At 54.7% G+C, this 13,410-nt stretch overlaps 1 protein-coding gene across 1 annotated transcript; it reads right to left on the minus strand.

Moving 5' to 3' along the window:
• Positions 1-1,558: 1,558 nt before the first annotated feature.
• On the minus strand, positions 1,559-10,638 carry LOC135286404 (zinc finger protein 391-like). Its single transcript, XM_064399558.1, has 2 exons — positions 10,242-10,638; positions 1,559-2,659 (listed from the first exon to the last, which is right to left on the minus strand). The coding sequence occupies exon 2, from the start codon at positions 2,630-2,632 to the stop codon at positions 1,976-1,978; it is 657 nt and encodes a 218-aa protein (XP_064255628.1). The 5' UTR covers positions 2,633-2,659; positions 10,242-10,638; the 3' UTR covers positions 1,559-1,975.
• Positions 10,639-13,410: the final 2,772 nt, after the last annotated feature.

Raw genomic sequence — 13,410 nt, forward strand, 5'->3', positions numbered from 1 at the left:
TTTAGGTATAAACCAACTTGGGAAAAACATGGCGGGACACCAGAATGAAGCATTTAACAATACCTTAGCAAAATAAACACAAACCACAACAGTTGGTTGTGCTGGGAAACGACTGGAAGGGGTCTTGGTGAGTCCTGGTGGGGCTGGGAAGGGAGTGAGAGAGGGATTGGAGGTGCTGGGGCAATGGGGGGAAACTGGGACTTGTGGCATCCTGAGAGGGATGGGAGAGGCTTTGGTGGGTCCTGAGGAGGCTGGGAAGGGATTTGGGACAGGTTTCAGGAGGTCCTGAGTGGGCTGGGAGTGACTGACAGGGTGCTTGGAGGGGCTTTGGGTGTCTGTGAGAGGTTTTGGGGGTCCTGACCCTTGCAGATCCCCCAGAGATGCTGCCAGATGCTGCCCACAGCAAGATGCTGACGGGGGGTCTGTTGTGAACATCCCAGGTGTGGAGACATGAGCTCTGACTCCAGTTTTCAGAAAACTGGTTTAATGTATCATTTTAATACTACCTATACTAAATTATAATATATACAGTATTAAATGATACATTAAAACAATACTGAAAGAATAGAGAGAAAAGATTCATCAGAAGGCTACAAAGAACAAGAATGGAATGCATAACAAAATCCTGTGACTCTCCGATGCAGCTGCATCTGTGATTGGCTCTTACTTAGAAACAATCAACATCCACCAATCACAGATGCACCTGATGCATTCCACAGAAGCAGATAGTTATTGTTTCCATTTCTTTCCTGAGTCCCTCAGTTCCTCAGGAGCGAAAAATCCTGGCAAAGGATTTTTCATAATATATCATGTTTACAGGGGTCCGTGTTGGGCTTGGTCTTCCTGGAGCTGGGGCTCGGCTTCTACCTGTGCAAGAAGGTGAGGGGGGGGTCCTGGGGGTCGTGTCCCCCCTCCCCCGGAGGGTGTGTGCTCCCGCCGGGGCCCCCAGCCCGGTGTCACCCCCTTTTCTCTGCCCACAGAGCTCCTGAGCCGCCGCCGGCCGCAGCCCCTCCCCGTGGCCTCGGGCCCGGCCGGGACCCCCCACTCTGTCCCTGCGCTGATTTTGGGGGGCTCGTGTGTCCCCCCAGCCCCGCTGTCACTCTGCCCTGCCCAGCTGCTCCCAGTGTTCCCAGTAAAGCTTCCCAGTTAAACCCAGTCCAGTTTATGGGGGGCACTGGGGAGGGACTTGGGGGGACCCCGCGGGGGGGCCGTGACTGGGCAGGGAGGGGGGGCCAGGTGGGGAACACTGGGTGCTGCGGGTCTGCCCGGCAACTGGTGAGTCATCAGACCTGCTCGCTCTGATTGGCTGGCTCCTGTGCACTGCATTCTCTGATTGGCTGAGGAGAGGCCGGGGAGATGAGAGAAGGAACGGGAGAGATCCCGCCTGGAGCACCAGCACGGGGACAACAGACCCAGCCTGGGCACAGGGAGTGAATTTATTACCAACCAAATCACAGCAGCACAAGGAGAAGGGAAAGCAATCTCTCCAACACCTTCCCCCCACCCAAGGGGGATCACCCAGAACAGGGGTTATTGACCATGGAGAGATGGGGACATCTGAATTTACATCAGAAGCCAATTTTATTGAGTATAAAAGGAGTTTGACTTGTATGGTGCTTATATAGGGCTCTATTTTTGGTAACAATTTCCCATTGGTTACACATTGTTCATGACATCACATCACCTGATAACATCATCTTATCACAAAGTCTCACATGTTTCTTGGTCACCTCTTGCCCAAGGACCCTTTATCTGTGTCTGTATCTCCCACAGTTTCTGCTCCATCAGGCCTCAGATATCAGGCCCCTGTATCAGCTCCATTGTTTACTCTCTGTTTTATTCCCCATAAGGGGTCACCAGGGCTCTGCCCATCGGGGGTCACTGGGGATCATCCAACACGGATCCTCCCATGGGGGATGGAGCTGGAGCAGCGCACAAAGCTCTTCCTGCACTCGGGGCACTCACAGGGCTTCCCTTAGTGGCGCCTTCGTTGGTGTCTGTTCAAGTGAGAGCTCGTGGAGAAGCTCTTCCCACACTCCCCACACTCGTAGGGCCTCTCCCCGGTGTGGATGCGCCGGTGCTTGGTGAGGGTGGAGTTTTCCTTGAAGCCCTTCCCGCAGTCGGGGCAGCGGAAGGGCCTCTCCTCTGTGTGAATCCGCTCATGTTTGAGGAGATCGGAGCTGCTGTGAAACCTCTTCCCACACTGGGGACACTCGTAGGGCCTCTCCCCAGAGTGGATGCGCTGGTGTCCTCTCAGGGCGGAGCTCCATCCAAAGCTTTTCCCACATTCCAAGCAGGTGTAGGGCCGTTCCCCAGTGTGGATCACCTGGTGCTGCAACAGGGTGGTGCTCCGGCTGAAGCTCTTCCCACATTTCCCACACTTGTAGGGCTTCTCTCCACTGTGGATCCTCTGGTGGTAGTTCAGATCTGAGCTCCGGCTGAAACGCTTCTCACATTCCAAGCACTTGTGGGGCTTCTCCCTGCCATGAGGCTTCTCCACCAGCTCTGAGCTCTGCCTGGATCTCTGGCTGCCTTCCTGGCTCAGGGGGGCTCTTTCCTCCCCGCAGATACCTGGGCTGGGTTTGCAGCCCCTCCTCGTACGGAATCTCCAGGGTTTTTCCTCCTCCTCCATCCAGCCACACCCTGAGAATGAAAACTCCTGGTTTGGGGGAAAAAAAGAAAGATGAGAGCGCCTTGGGCTGGTGGTTCCTCTATGCCCAAGTTCATCTCAGAAAGTCATTGGGCATCTTGTGTCTGTAAGAACCTCCAAAACACTAAGATTCAGCACAAAAATCCTCCAAACATCAAGACACAGATCAAATACTCCCCATACATCAAGATTCAGCCAAAACCCCTCTAAAATATAAAGATTCAGCCCCCACAAAAATCCATAGCACCAACATTTAGCCCAGAAAAGCTCAGTAACACCAAGCTTCAGCCCCAGTGAAAATTGTGGATCCCCTTCCCTGGTCACAGCTGCATGTAGGAGGGGGCAACACTCCTAGGGCTAGGAGGGAGGCTGCAGACACAGGGAGAGGTGGAACCTTGTGGTGCCTCCTGTTTCGGCTCCTACTCCTGTGTCCCTGCTCTTCTTCACGCTCCTCTTCCTCCTGATATTCCTCCTTCTCCTGCACAATCCCACCTTCTCCTCCCACGTGCAGCGTTTGACCATTTTGTTCCTCAACCCTGCTTCTCCTTCCCTTCTCCTCCTGCCCCAGGCCCAGCACCCACTGCCGGCTCCCTCTTCCCCCCAAAGCCACAGCATCCCAGCGCAGGGGCAGGGATGGAGCTGGGGCAGGTCGGGCTGGGGCAGCGCTGGGCTCTCGGCCGCTCCCGCCCGCACTCGGTCCCCACTGCAGCCGCTCCCGCCAGGACAGCGCGGGGGCCCGGCCTTGGCGCTGCCCCACTCCCACCTCCCCAAATTCCCCTCCCGGGGGGCGCTGGGGCCGAGGGGGGTCCAGGTGGGGAACGCTGGGAGCTGCGGGTCTGCCTGGACACTGCTGAGTCATCAGCGCCGTGCTCTCTGATTGGCTGAGCGCTGCCTGAGGGTGGGGCTGCAGCAAGGGGGGGACACCCTGCTCCAGGGGGATTGTCCCAAAAACGGGGGACCCCCATGAAAGGAACAAGAGGAATGTGTCTTTACAAACAGATGCTGGAAATCTGATTGGAGAGAGGGCCAGGGACTTGGACATAAGGAAGTGACAGGAGAAGCCTTCAGTTTCAGAAAATGTTATTAACTGATGACACAGACTGCTGCTCAGCCAAGGTCCTGCTCAATTCATGAACTTGGAAAAGAACAACAAAGACTTCACAGAGCCATTAATATCGTTTGCTATACAAAAGTGCGGAGCATGTTAAAGGGCTATGTAGTAGGTGGATTGGGATGTCTGTATCTCTCAAGTACTTCAGCCAATGGGGAAATGGAGAGAGAGATGTGGACAGGAAAATTAGGATGAAAAGGACGCTGCATCCTCCAACAATTGGAGGCCCCATGGGAAATGTCCCATGGCCTGTTCCTTTTTTAGGAATGAAATTACTTTGAGAGAACTCCTCTGTCTGCTTTGTGGACAGAATGCTCTGCTGATGTCAATTTTTCCACACACCTTGGGACTCGTCCGGAATTCCTTCCACCATCTGGCGCAGCAGGCAGTGAGTGCAGCTGAAGGTGTGCTGGGAAGGGATTGGGTGAATGTGAGAGTGCAGCAATATGATTAAGGCACGAAGAAGCAGGAGGAATCTGTGTGGTAAGAAAAGGATGATGGAAAAGAGGAAGAAGAGAAAAATTGGGACGTTTTTCAGCACAGTCTTAGCCTGAAAATTTGCCAGCCAATACTTTGAATTCCCGGTTTCCAGGAGAGGCAAACAAGGAGGTGAGGATGTCAGGGGGTTTCTCTGTGCTGGGCAGCGGCAGCAGCGGGCGCAGAGCTGCGGCACCGGGAGCACGGGCTGGGGGCCTGTGGGGAGCTGCGGGGCCGGGCCGGGGCTGTGGGGCAGCCGGGGCTCAGCGCCGGGCGCTGCCTGACCCCAGCAGCCCCGGGCAGGGCCGGCAGTGGCCCCCGGCCCCCAGGAGGCTGCGGGACGCCCCGGCCGCTGCCCGGCCCCGTGGAGCTGCCGGCCCTGCCCGCCGGGGGGGCGGCCTTTGGACACTGCGGCAGGACAGGGACCGGCTCTGGGATGCGGCTGGGGAGGGGACCCTGAGCACAAGGAGGAGGACAAAGGAACATGTGCAAAATGTGGACGGTATGTGGAACTATCAGGATTTTCTTGTTAGGAATTTGTTCGGGTTAGTGGAGAAAGAATGATTCTGCAGAAAGCTCAGCAGCTGTCAGAGGATGAGCAGTGTTGGAGGTGGGGTTTTCTGGTTTTCTTTTCTGTTTGTTCTTTATTACCTGGGGAATTCCTTCCCACTCAGTTGCTGGTGAGAGCTCATTGCTAGGTCCTTGCGACAAAGGGGTTTTTTGGGAATTTTTTGAGAGTTTTCGCAGGGGGGTGGTGGGGAGAGCAGTGGTGGGAGGTGGCAGGGGGCATGGGACAGAGATGCTTGAGGATTCGGGCTGGGAGAAGGGGCTGGGCACAGTTGCTGGCGCTCTCATTAGAGCCACTGCTCTTAGGGAAGGGAGTTTCCACTGCTGCTGCCGGATCCCGGACTAGAGCTGCTGCTTCTGCTGTGCAGTGAGCCTCTGCTCATGAGAACAGACGCTGAACTGGAACCGTTTTAACACCTCCCCCACTAAAAGAGAGCCCGATCCCCGTCTGCTCAGGTGCCCTGGATCCTGAGCTCGGCTCTCCCTGCCCTGCGGGGAGCCCCTCACCCTCTGCCTGCGGAGACATCCTGCCGGCCCAGCTCGCTGCCTTCCGAGCGCCCTGCTGGGGGCACCGCAGCCGGCTGCCCCCGGCGTTTGTGAAGCGGAGCCTCTTCCCTCCCTTCCCCCCTTGGCACAAAGCCGCCATTGCCGCCCGCTCCCCCAGCCCGCGCCGCAGCGCCCCCTGCAGCCACGGGGGGATCACTGCACCTGCCCTGCCCCCCGGAGCCACCAGCGCCCCTGCCGGCCGCGCCCGGAACTGCACCGACGGGGACAGCGCCGCCGCCCCAAGGCTGGCCCTGGGCTCGGGCTCTGTTTGCTGTCCCTGCCGCAGCTGCTGCTGTGTGTTTGCTGTGTTATACACACTGGTAAAGAACTGCCATTCCTATTCCCGAACCTTTGCCTGAGAGCCCCTTGATTTCACTCACCTAATAACAAAGAGGGACGGGGTTTGCATTCTCCATTCCAGAGAAACTTTTTCTGCCTTCCCGAGCAGACACCTGTCTTGTAAAGCAAGACAAGCACCCACAGGCAGTGAGGGGGCTGCAGGAGTGGCACAAGAAGGCCCTGCAGCACTTGGGCACAAAGGCACAGCAGGTGAATGCAAGAAGGGAGCAGGAAAATGCCAAGCTGAAGGCAAAGGCCATGGCACAGCTCCTACAGCCCCTGAGGGATCAACCCCAGGGCCCAAGGGGGCCCCAGCACCCAGGGGACGCACTCAGCCACAAGCACCTGGCACAGGCACTGCCCTCCTGGGCAGGGGAGAGCCCACCCAAACAGCCCCTGGGAAGGAATCAGGCTTCCAGCTGCAGGGCACAAGGACACTGCAAGCACAGACAGCAGCACCCTCACGAGCAGCAAGTGCACCCCTTGATGGACATGGATTGGCAGGGGGGTCACAGCTCCCATCACACCAGGGACCCACCACACTGGAGCCCTTGACAACATTCAGGGGGGGTCTGCATCCAGAGGAGGCCTTTCCTGATGGACACAGGGACCTCCCCATCCACTCTGAATCTCAGACCTAACGGGATGAAAATGCCAAAAATGTCTTGGATTATGCAGCGGATAAGTGAGAAAGAAGTGTGGTTTTATTCTACTAGTATTAGAAGATGAGGGAAATGGGTTTGAAATGCATGCATTTTTATTTGCTCCTAATTGTGATTATAATTTACTGGGAAGGGGTTCACTCTCTAAACTGGAAATGCAAATTAATATTATACAAGGTGATACAGAGGCTAGTTCTGTTGTACCTCTGTGTCATATGTCTGGCCAGGCCAACGCAGAACTGACCCCTGAAGCGTGGGCAGCTTCAGGGAATGAGGGAAAATTAGATATGGACCCTCTTCAAAGCACTTTGAATCAACCAGGACAAGAGGTGTCTAAAAGCAACACCCTGTTCCAAGGGAGGGAAGGAAGGGGAATCAGACAAAGCGCAGGTTACCCCCCATGGTCAGCTCAGCCGGCAGAGCTGTGTGTGCTTGTGAGAGCCTGGCACTGAAATGCCCTGAGCAGGAAGGCTCCAATATCTTCTGCTGACACCATGTCACCTAAGTAGGGGACAGAAACAATTCTGACAGCTTCAGCAACCACCGCATCAGATATCAAGGTATATTCTCCCACAGGAAGCTGGGCTGGCACAGAGCCTGCCTTGGCACTTTGCTGCTCCCAACACCCAGCCAGGACATCGGCTCCTGCCTAAGGAGGGCAAAGCAGCAGCACTGGTGGCCAAATGGCCAAGTGGCCCATGCCAAGTGTCCCTGAGGCCAGAAACAGCCGCCAGCACAGCTGAACACGGGGGGACCCCTCAGCCTGGGCTCCAGGCTCTGCAGCCCCGGAGATTTGCACTTCCCGCCTGCAGCAGGAGGATGGCAGGCCGCCCCTGAGCCTGCACTCAAGGCAACGCAGCAGCAGCCAGGGCTCCACAGCGGGCCAAGCCCCTGCGCCTGCCCACACATCCTCTGCTGCAATCCTCGGCCTGGCCACCCTCCTCTGCCAGCTCCAGCCACCGGGGCCAATCCTTGCTGCCACTGCTGCAGCTTCAGCGCTGGCTGGGCCTGCACTCGCCACAGCTGCTGGGGAACACCACGGCACAATTCCACTCTGCCTCTCACCTACACTCACACACTGGGCTGCCTGCGGTCCCATTGATGGAAAATACACCAAGGTTATTTCTTTTAAAGCTTCTTTCTCTACTCAGGCTTGGTCTGCCTTTGCCTTGTGGAAAGGAATTTTAAAGGTTTCTTTTAAGGGATGTTTCACCACTGAACAGAGATGAGTTTAACATCTCAACAGACTGGCAACAGCCCAAAAGATACCCACAGAGATAACGACCAGCAACAAAACATCAACGCCCAGCAGCAAACTGCAACCAACAGCTACCCCAGACACTGCCCCCGGCAGAGCTGGAGACACCTGCTCTGGAAAAGGCTGAGAAGGAAATCCACGAGTGTGGACCGAATGAACAGCAGAGGGGAAGAAATCCGGGTCCAACGGGAAACCAAATACCAAAAACTACACAACTTGGAATCAATGAATGTTAAACCAGAGCATTTCTGAGTTTTGGATGGTATAAAGTTTAGGGAAAAACTAGTAAAAGCCGTGTGTCATGGAATGATTTTCTCTGCACACCTGGGCTGTGTGTAGACGAAATGATTTCTGTTGCACATCCTGGCCAGAATCACATAATGCCTTGAGTCTCTAATACTAGAAATGATGGAGAGTTTTGGTGACAAGATTTGACACATTAAGAGAGTTTGTTTTTTGTTTTCTAAATAATCATACATTTATATGGTCAATAATGTTGGGGCCAAGGGTGTCAGAATCAATTTTTATTCTTAAGAGAACCAGAGGCTCTTTAGGTATGTGTGTGCATGTCTTTAGTGATAGCACAATTTTGATCTGGGTTTCTCGATGCTCAATTTAAAGTTGCATTTTTAAAAACTAGAAGAGGTTTAAAGACCCTTTAACTCATAAACAATTAGCAGAATATTGTTAAAACAAACAAACAAACAAACAAACATAAAAGCTACCAAAAAAAAGGCAACGGGAGGTGGAGGGGAAGGAACATGGGAGTCACCAGATTACTGCCCTGAAAGAGAAGCTTTGGTTCTAGTCAGCCAGGAGAGGAGCTTTAGAAATGCAAATTAACACTGCTGGGGCAAAGTGTGGACAATGGACCCGGGTCTCTTGCCTGGGGCAGGAATTGGGCTCATTCCCTCTGCCCCTCACCCCAAGCTCTGCCTGCTTCCACTGATGGAATTTGCACAGCTCAAGGCAGAGCCCATGGTGAGGATATCTGACTCTGCAACAGAAATGGGTTCAGCTGCAAAGGGAAGCAGCAAATGGAGAATGCTGAGAAAACTTCACTAAAATAATGGGGGGGGAAGCATCCGTCTGCCCACTCCACCATGTGCTCTCAATGTCTGTGTTATATCGTGTGCATTACGGCACTGGAGTTTTCAGCGACCACAAGTTCAGGAAATCAGTTGGGAATCCAAGAATGTGATGATTTAATTAGAGAAAAGTCCTCAGTTGATGCAGCCCTGGCTGTAGGGAGCACCCAAAAATGTCAAAAACATGAATGGCCACCAGAACAATTCCTACAACACTATGGACCAGGCCCTGGGAACCCCAACCAATTCATATCAGGATCCACAGAACCCTTTTATCATTTCAATGGCATCATTAGATTACAAACTGTCCTCAAAAGAATCACCAAGCAGACAGCTCCAGCTCCTGACCTTCCTGCTGACCAATCCACTGAAATGAGGAACACATTTCACTAGGGGATGGGATCAGATCAGCTGTTACCACAAAAAGGAGGAGTTGGTGGTAAAATTAAATGACTCAAACTGCAGTTGACAAATAGAAGACAAAGGGAAAAGTGGTGAAAAAGATCAAAAAGGAAAGAAGAAAGCAGATCATATACTGATCCAAACATGGAAAGGATGGGAATGGGACATGGTTTCGTAGTTCCCAGGCAGACCATGGGTTAAACAAATGCTCTTTCTCCTCTTATGTGCTACAGCAGCTCTCATCTTTTTACCATGCTGGACACCTTGAGAGTGCAGCTCATTCAGCAGCTGAGCGAGGGGATGCAGGTGGCAGCCAGGCCTCCTGATCCAGAAACGGCTACAAAAGGACAGGGAATGAGGGCACCGAGAATAATCCCAAAACCAAAGAAAACCCAGTAAGGAAAAAAAAAAAAAAAAAAAAAAAAGAAAAAAAATCACTGAGTGAATCTGCCTGGAAATAGAGTCAGGGACTTGTAGATAAGAAAGGGAGAAACCATCAGTTTCAAAAAATGTTACTGATTAACATTTTTTATTTAATGGACTGCTGCTCACAAAATTCCCGCTGAATTCCTCAAATTCCAAGGGAAGAACAAACATTTAACAGAGCCACGAATATCGGCTGTTATACAAAAAGAGAAGTGCACATGAACGAGGACATGCAGCTGGCGGATCCGGAAGTCGGAACCTGCCAAGCACCTCAGCCAGTGGGCAAAGGCAGAGGGAGAAGCGGCCGGGAAAATGGGGATCCAAAGGAGGCTGCGTACTACAGCAATGGCAGAGAGCGCCTGGCCAATGCCCCACGGCCTGTGCCTCTGCCCAGCAAGAAAGTCACTTTTCCAGGACTCCTCGCTCTCCTCGGGCCACAGAAACCTCCGACCACGGGAATTGGCCCGCACAGCCCCGGCCACGGGGCAGCCACCTCTGTCCGAGCCACAGCAAGCGCGCCGAGCCAGCGCTGCTCCGGCAGCGGCTCCTGCCGAGGCAGCGGCGGCAAGGAGACCGCGGGCAGCCGCTCCCGCAGCGCCCTCAGCCCAGGGCCAACACGGGCCGGGCACGGCACAAGCCACCCGCCCCAGCCCCCTGCCGCCCCCGAGGCCCGCAGCCAGCCCCGAGCCCCCGCACAGCCCAGCGCGGCTCCCACCTGCGCCGGGGCCGCCTCCGAGCTCCGCCGCCGCCTCCCCGGGCTCCGGCCGCTGCCGCCGCTCCCGGGCCCGCACACGCGCTCCGCCAATGCCGCCGCTGCTGCGCCACCGCCGCCCGAGGCCCGCCGCCGGGGCCCGCCTCCGCCCCGCTCCCGCCAATCAGCGCGCCGCACCCACGACTGACGCCACCGCCGCCCAATCGCAGCCACGGGCGGGCTCTGCACGCGGCACAGCCTCGCCCCGCGCTCTCCGCGCCCCCCGCGCTGCCTGAGGGCAGAGCCGGAGCTGAGGAACAGCCCTGGAACGGGCCCGGGCCCGCGGCGGCATTGAGCTGCCAGCACCAACAAACTGCTCCGCAGCTCCCGCCACGCCTTTCCCAGCCCTGCGCCTGCCGTGCCTCCGCCTCAGCGGGAAGCCCTGCAGCCTCGCTGCTCCTACCCCTAATCAGGAGCATCCGTGCATCGCTTTGATTTCCTTCAAAAAGGGAAAACCGCCCCAAAACCCTGTACATGAGTGGGGGAGGGGAGAGATTTCTGACAGAGAACTCCAAAACCTCAGAGCAGGATAATGAGAAGTAAGTGAAGACCCTTAAATCCACCTTTCCGCACGGCTCCCTCCTTCCCGCTGCACCTGCTGCCCCGGCAGGGCCGCAGACAGGGAATGGGGCCGTGCTCAGTTCATCCCCGGGGCTTCTCCCTCTGCTCAGGGACAGGAGTCGTTCCCCTGCTGCAGCCTGGGCTCTCTCCCACCGCAGACTTGTGCAGGAACTTCTGCAGCCCGAGTCCATGCCATGGGCACAGCCCCCTCCAGCTGCTGCAGCGTGGGTCACTGTGCCCCGGGCTCAGTGCTGCCAGGACAGGCTGCTCCAGCGGGGCCCCTCTGGCCACGGGGCCACAGCCTCCTCTCAGGCACCGCCGTGCTCCAGCGTGGCTCCTGCGGGGGCTGCAGGGGCATCTCTGCATCCCCATGGATCTGCACAGGGATCTCTGCATCCCCTTGGATCTGCATGGGGATCTCTGCATCCCCATGGATCTGCAGGGGGATCTCTGCATCCCCATGGATCTGCAGGGGCATCTCTGCATCCCCTTGGATCTGCATGGGGATCTCTGTATATCCCTGGATCTGCAGCGGGATCTCTGCATTCCCATGGATCTGCAGCGGGGATCTCTGCATCCCCATGGATCTGCAGGGGGATCTATGTATCCCCATGGATCTCTGCATCCAGCACTGTCGTCTTTGGAGACACCAGGAATGGGCTGAGCTCTGCCTGAAGCTCGTCTCTCATTCCCCACATCCTTCCCGGCACATGGAGGGTTTTACCTCCTCCCAGCTCCCCGGGCTGGCTTTGCAGCCCCTCCTCGTGTGGGATCTCTGGGGCTTTTCCTCCCCATTGGATTCCTGTGCCCTGGAGCTGTTCTAAATGGCCTTTCCACGAGGTTCTGAGGCAGGGATTTGTTCTCCCTGGTCTCGGTCCACAGCTCAGTAGCCAGAGGAGGAAGGACAAGGAGAGGAAGAGACAGGGAGAAGGGAAAAGGAAAAGGCAGAAGGAGAGGAAGGAGCAAGGGAGGAAGGAGAAGGGAAAGGAACGTGGATGGATTAAGGACAACATGAGAGGAGGAAGGAGGGCAGAGAAGATGGGATTTGCCTCCCTGGCAGAGGGAAGGGGAAGGCAATCCCCCCAGTCCATCCCTGTCAGGATGGCGTTGGTAGTGAGGTTGTCCTGCAGCCATGCTGGGCTGGGAGATGGAGCAGGAGAGAGGGGAAAGGGGCAGTGACTTCCTCCTCAGCTGCCTGGCTGTCCCAGGCTGGAGCGTCCTGGCGCTGCCGAGGCCCTTGGAGCGTCCGGCACTCAGGAGCCCCAAGCTCACGGCTGCTTTATAAAGCTGACAAAGGAGGCACGATGGCTCTGTGTAGGGTCTGCAGCACACTGGGTTTATTGGGACAGGAACAGGGCACAGAGCTGAACACTGCCCAGGGACAAAGACAGGGTGCGAGCTGAGGGCACAGGGGTTTTTTATATGGGGTAGTGAGGGTGGAGCTGAGAGTCAGGGTCCAATGGATATGGGGTAAATTGTGCAAAGGAGGGGTTAAGGGTCGGGTCAGCTAATAGGGAAATGGGGGCAGAGGAATGCAGTAAACGAGGGCCAATGGAGGGACAGAGAGAGGAGAACATTCTAGGGACTGACCAGAGATGGGTAACAGGGGTTGAACTGGGGTAATTAGGCCAACAGGCCAATAGGGTAACATAACTTTACATGAATCAGCATGTGCCTGCAAAGATCTTTGGGAGAAGCAAGCTTCTCACCATAACCTAGAAATCTATTCCTCGTATTTGGGACCAGTCCTTCACAGCTGCAGAATTCAGACTCTGATGTTAAGGCCCTGGGCCTCCACATCAGTGCATTACGCTTTTCTTTGCAATCTCATTTTCCTCCTTCCACACAAAGTTTAAGATTGACAAATCCTGGCTTGGGAGAACAACAAGGGGTGAGCACCTTGGGTTTTGTGAGAAATGAGCCTCACTCTTTGGAATGTTTATAAGGTCAATAAGGTGTAGTAGGAGACTAAATCATCAAGAGCGCTGGGTGCTTGGCAATGGCCAGAGGCACACTGGTTAACCACGGCAACTCTTCTTATAGACTTTTTCCACTGCATTGGTCAAATACACATCCATCATGATTATACGTGTTCAAAGATTTGCTTGAACTCATTTACATGTTCCAGAAATTCTTTAAGTTTGTTTGACCCCTGTCCTGCCTTTTTAGAGAACGTGCAGGAATGGTGGGTTGTTGTTGTGAGGGTTGTGTGTCACTTCCTCACAAGGGCCCCTGTTCTGTGGTTGCAGCAGGTGACAGTTATTGACAGTGGAAGGCTCAGTGGCAGGGGTCCTCATCACATCCCTTCCTTAAATGTTATCTGACCATGCAGATGGTTTTAGCTATTTCCACAAGTACTTTCAATCAACATGAGCTATTTCACAAATATCTCTGAGTTATTATTGCCAGTTAGTTACAAAAATAAAAACATTAGTTATTATTTCTACTTCAGCTACTTCTGCAATTAACATTATTATGTTCAACATAGATCATCCATTTTAATGTTTTGCAAACGCCAAAACTATAATGTATGTTTATCACACTGTCCGCAAACTAAAATATCATCCATAAA

This window comes from Passer domesticus, chromosome 26, assembly GCF_036417665.1.
Source record: "Passer domesticus isolate bPasDom1 chromosome 26, bPasDom1.hap1, whole genome shotgun sequence".
NCBI classification, from domain to species: Eukaryota; Metazoa; Chordata; class Aves; order Passeriformes; family Passeridae; genus Passer; species Passer domesticus.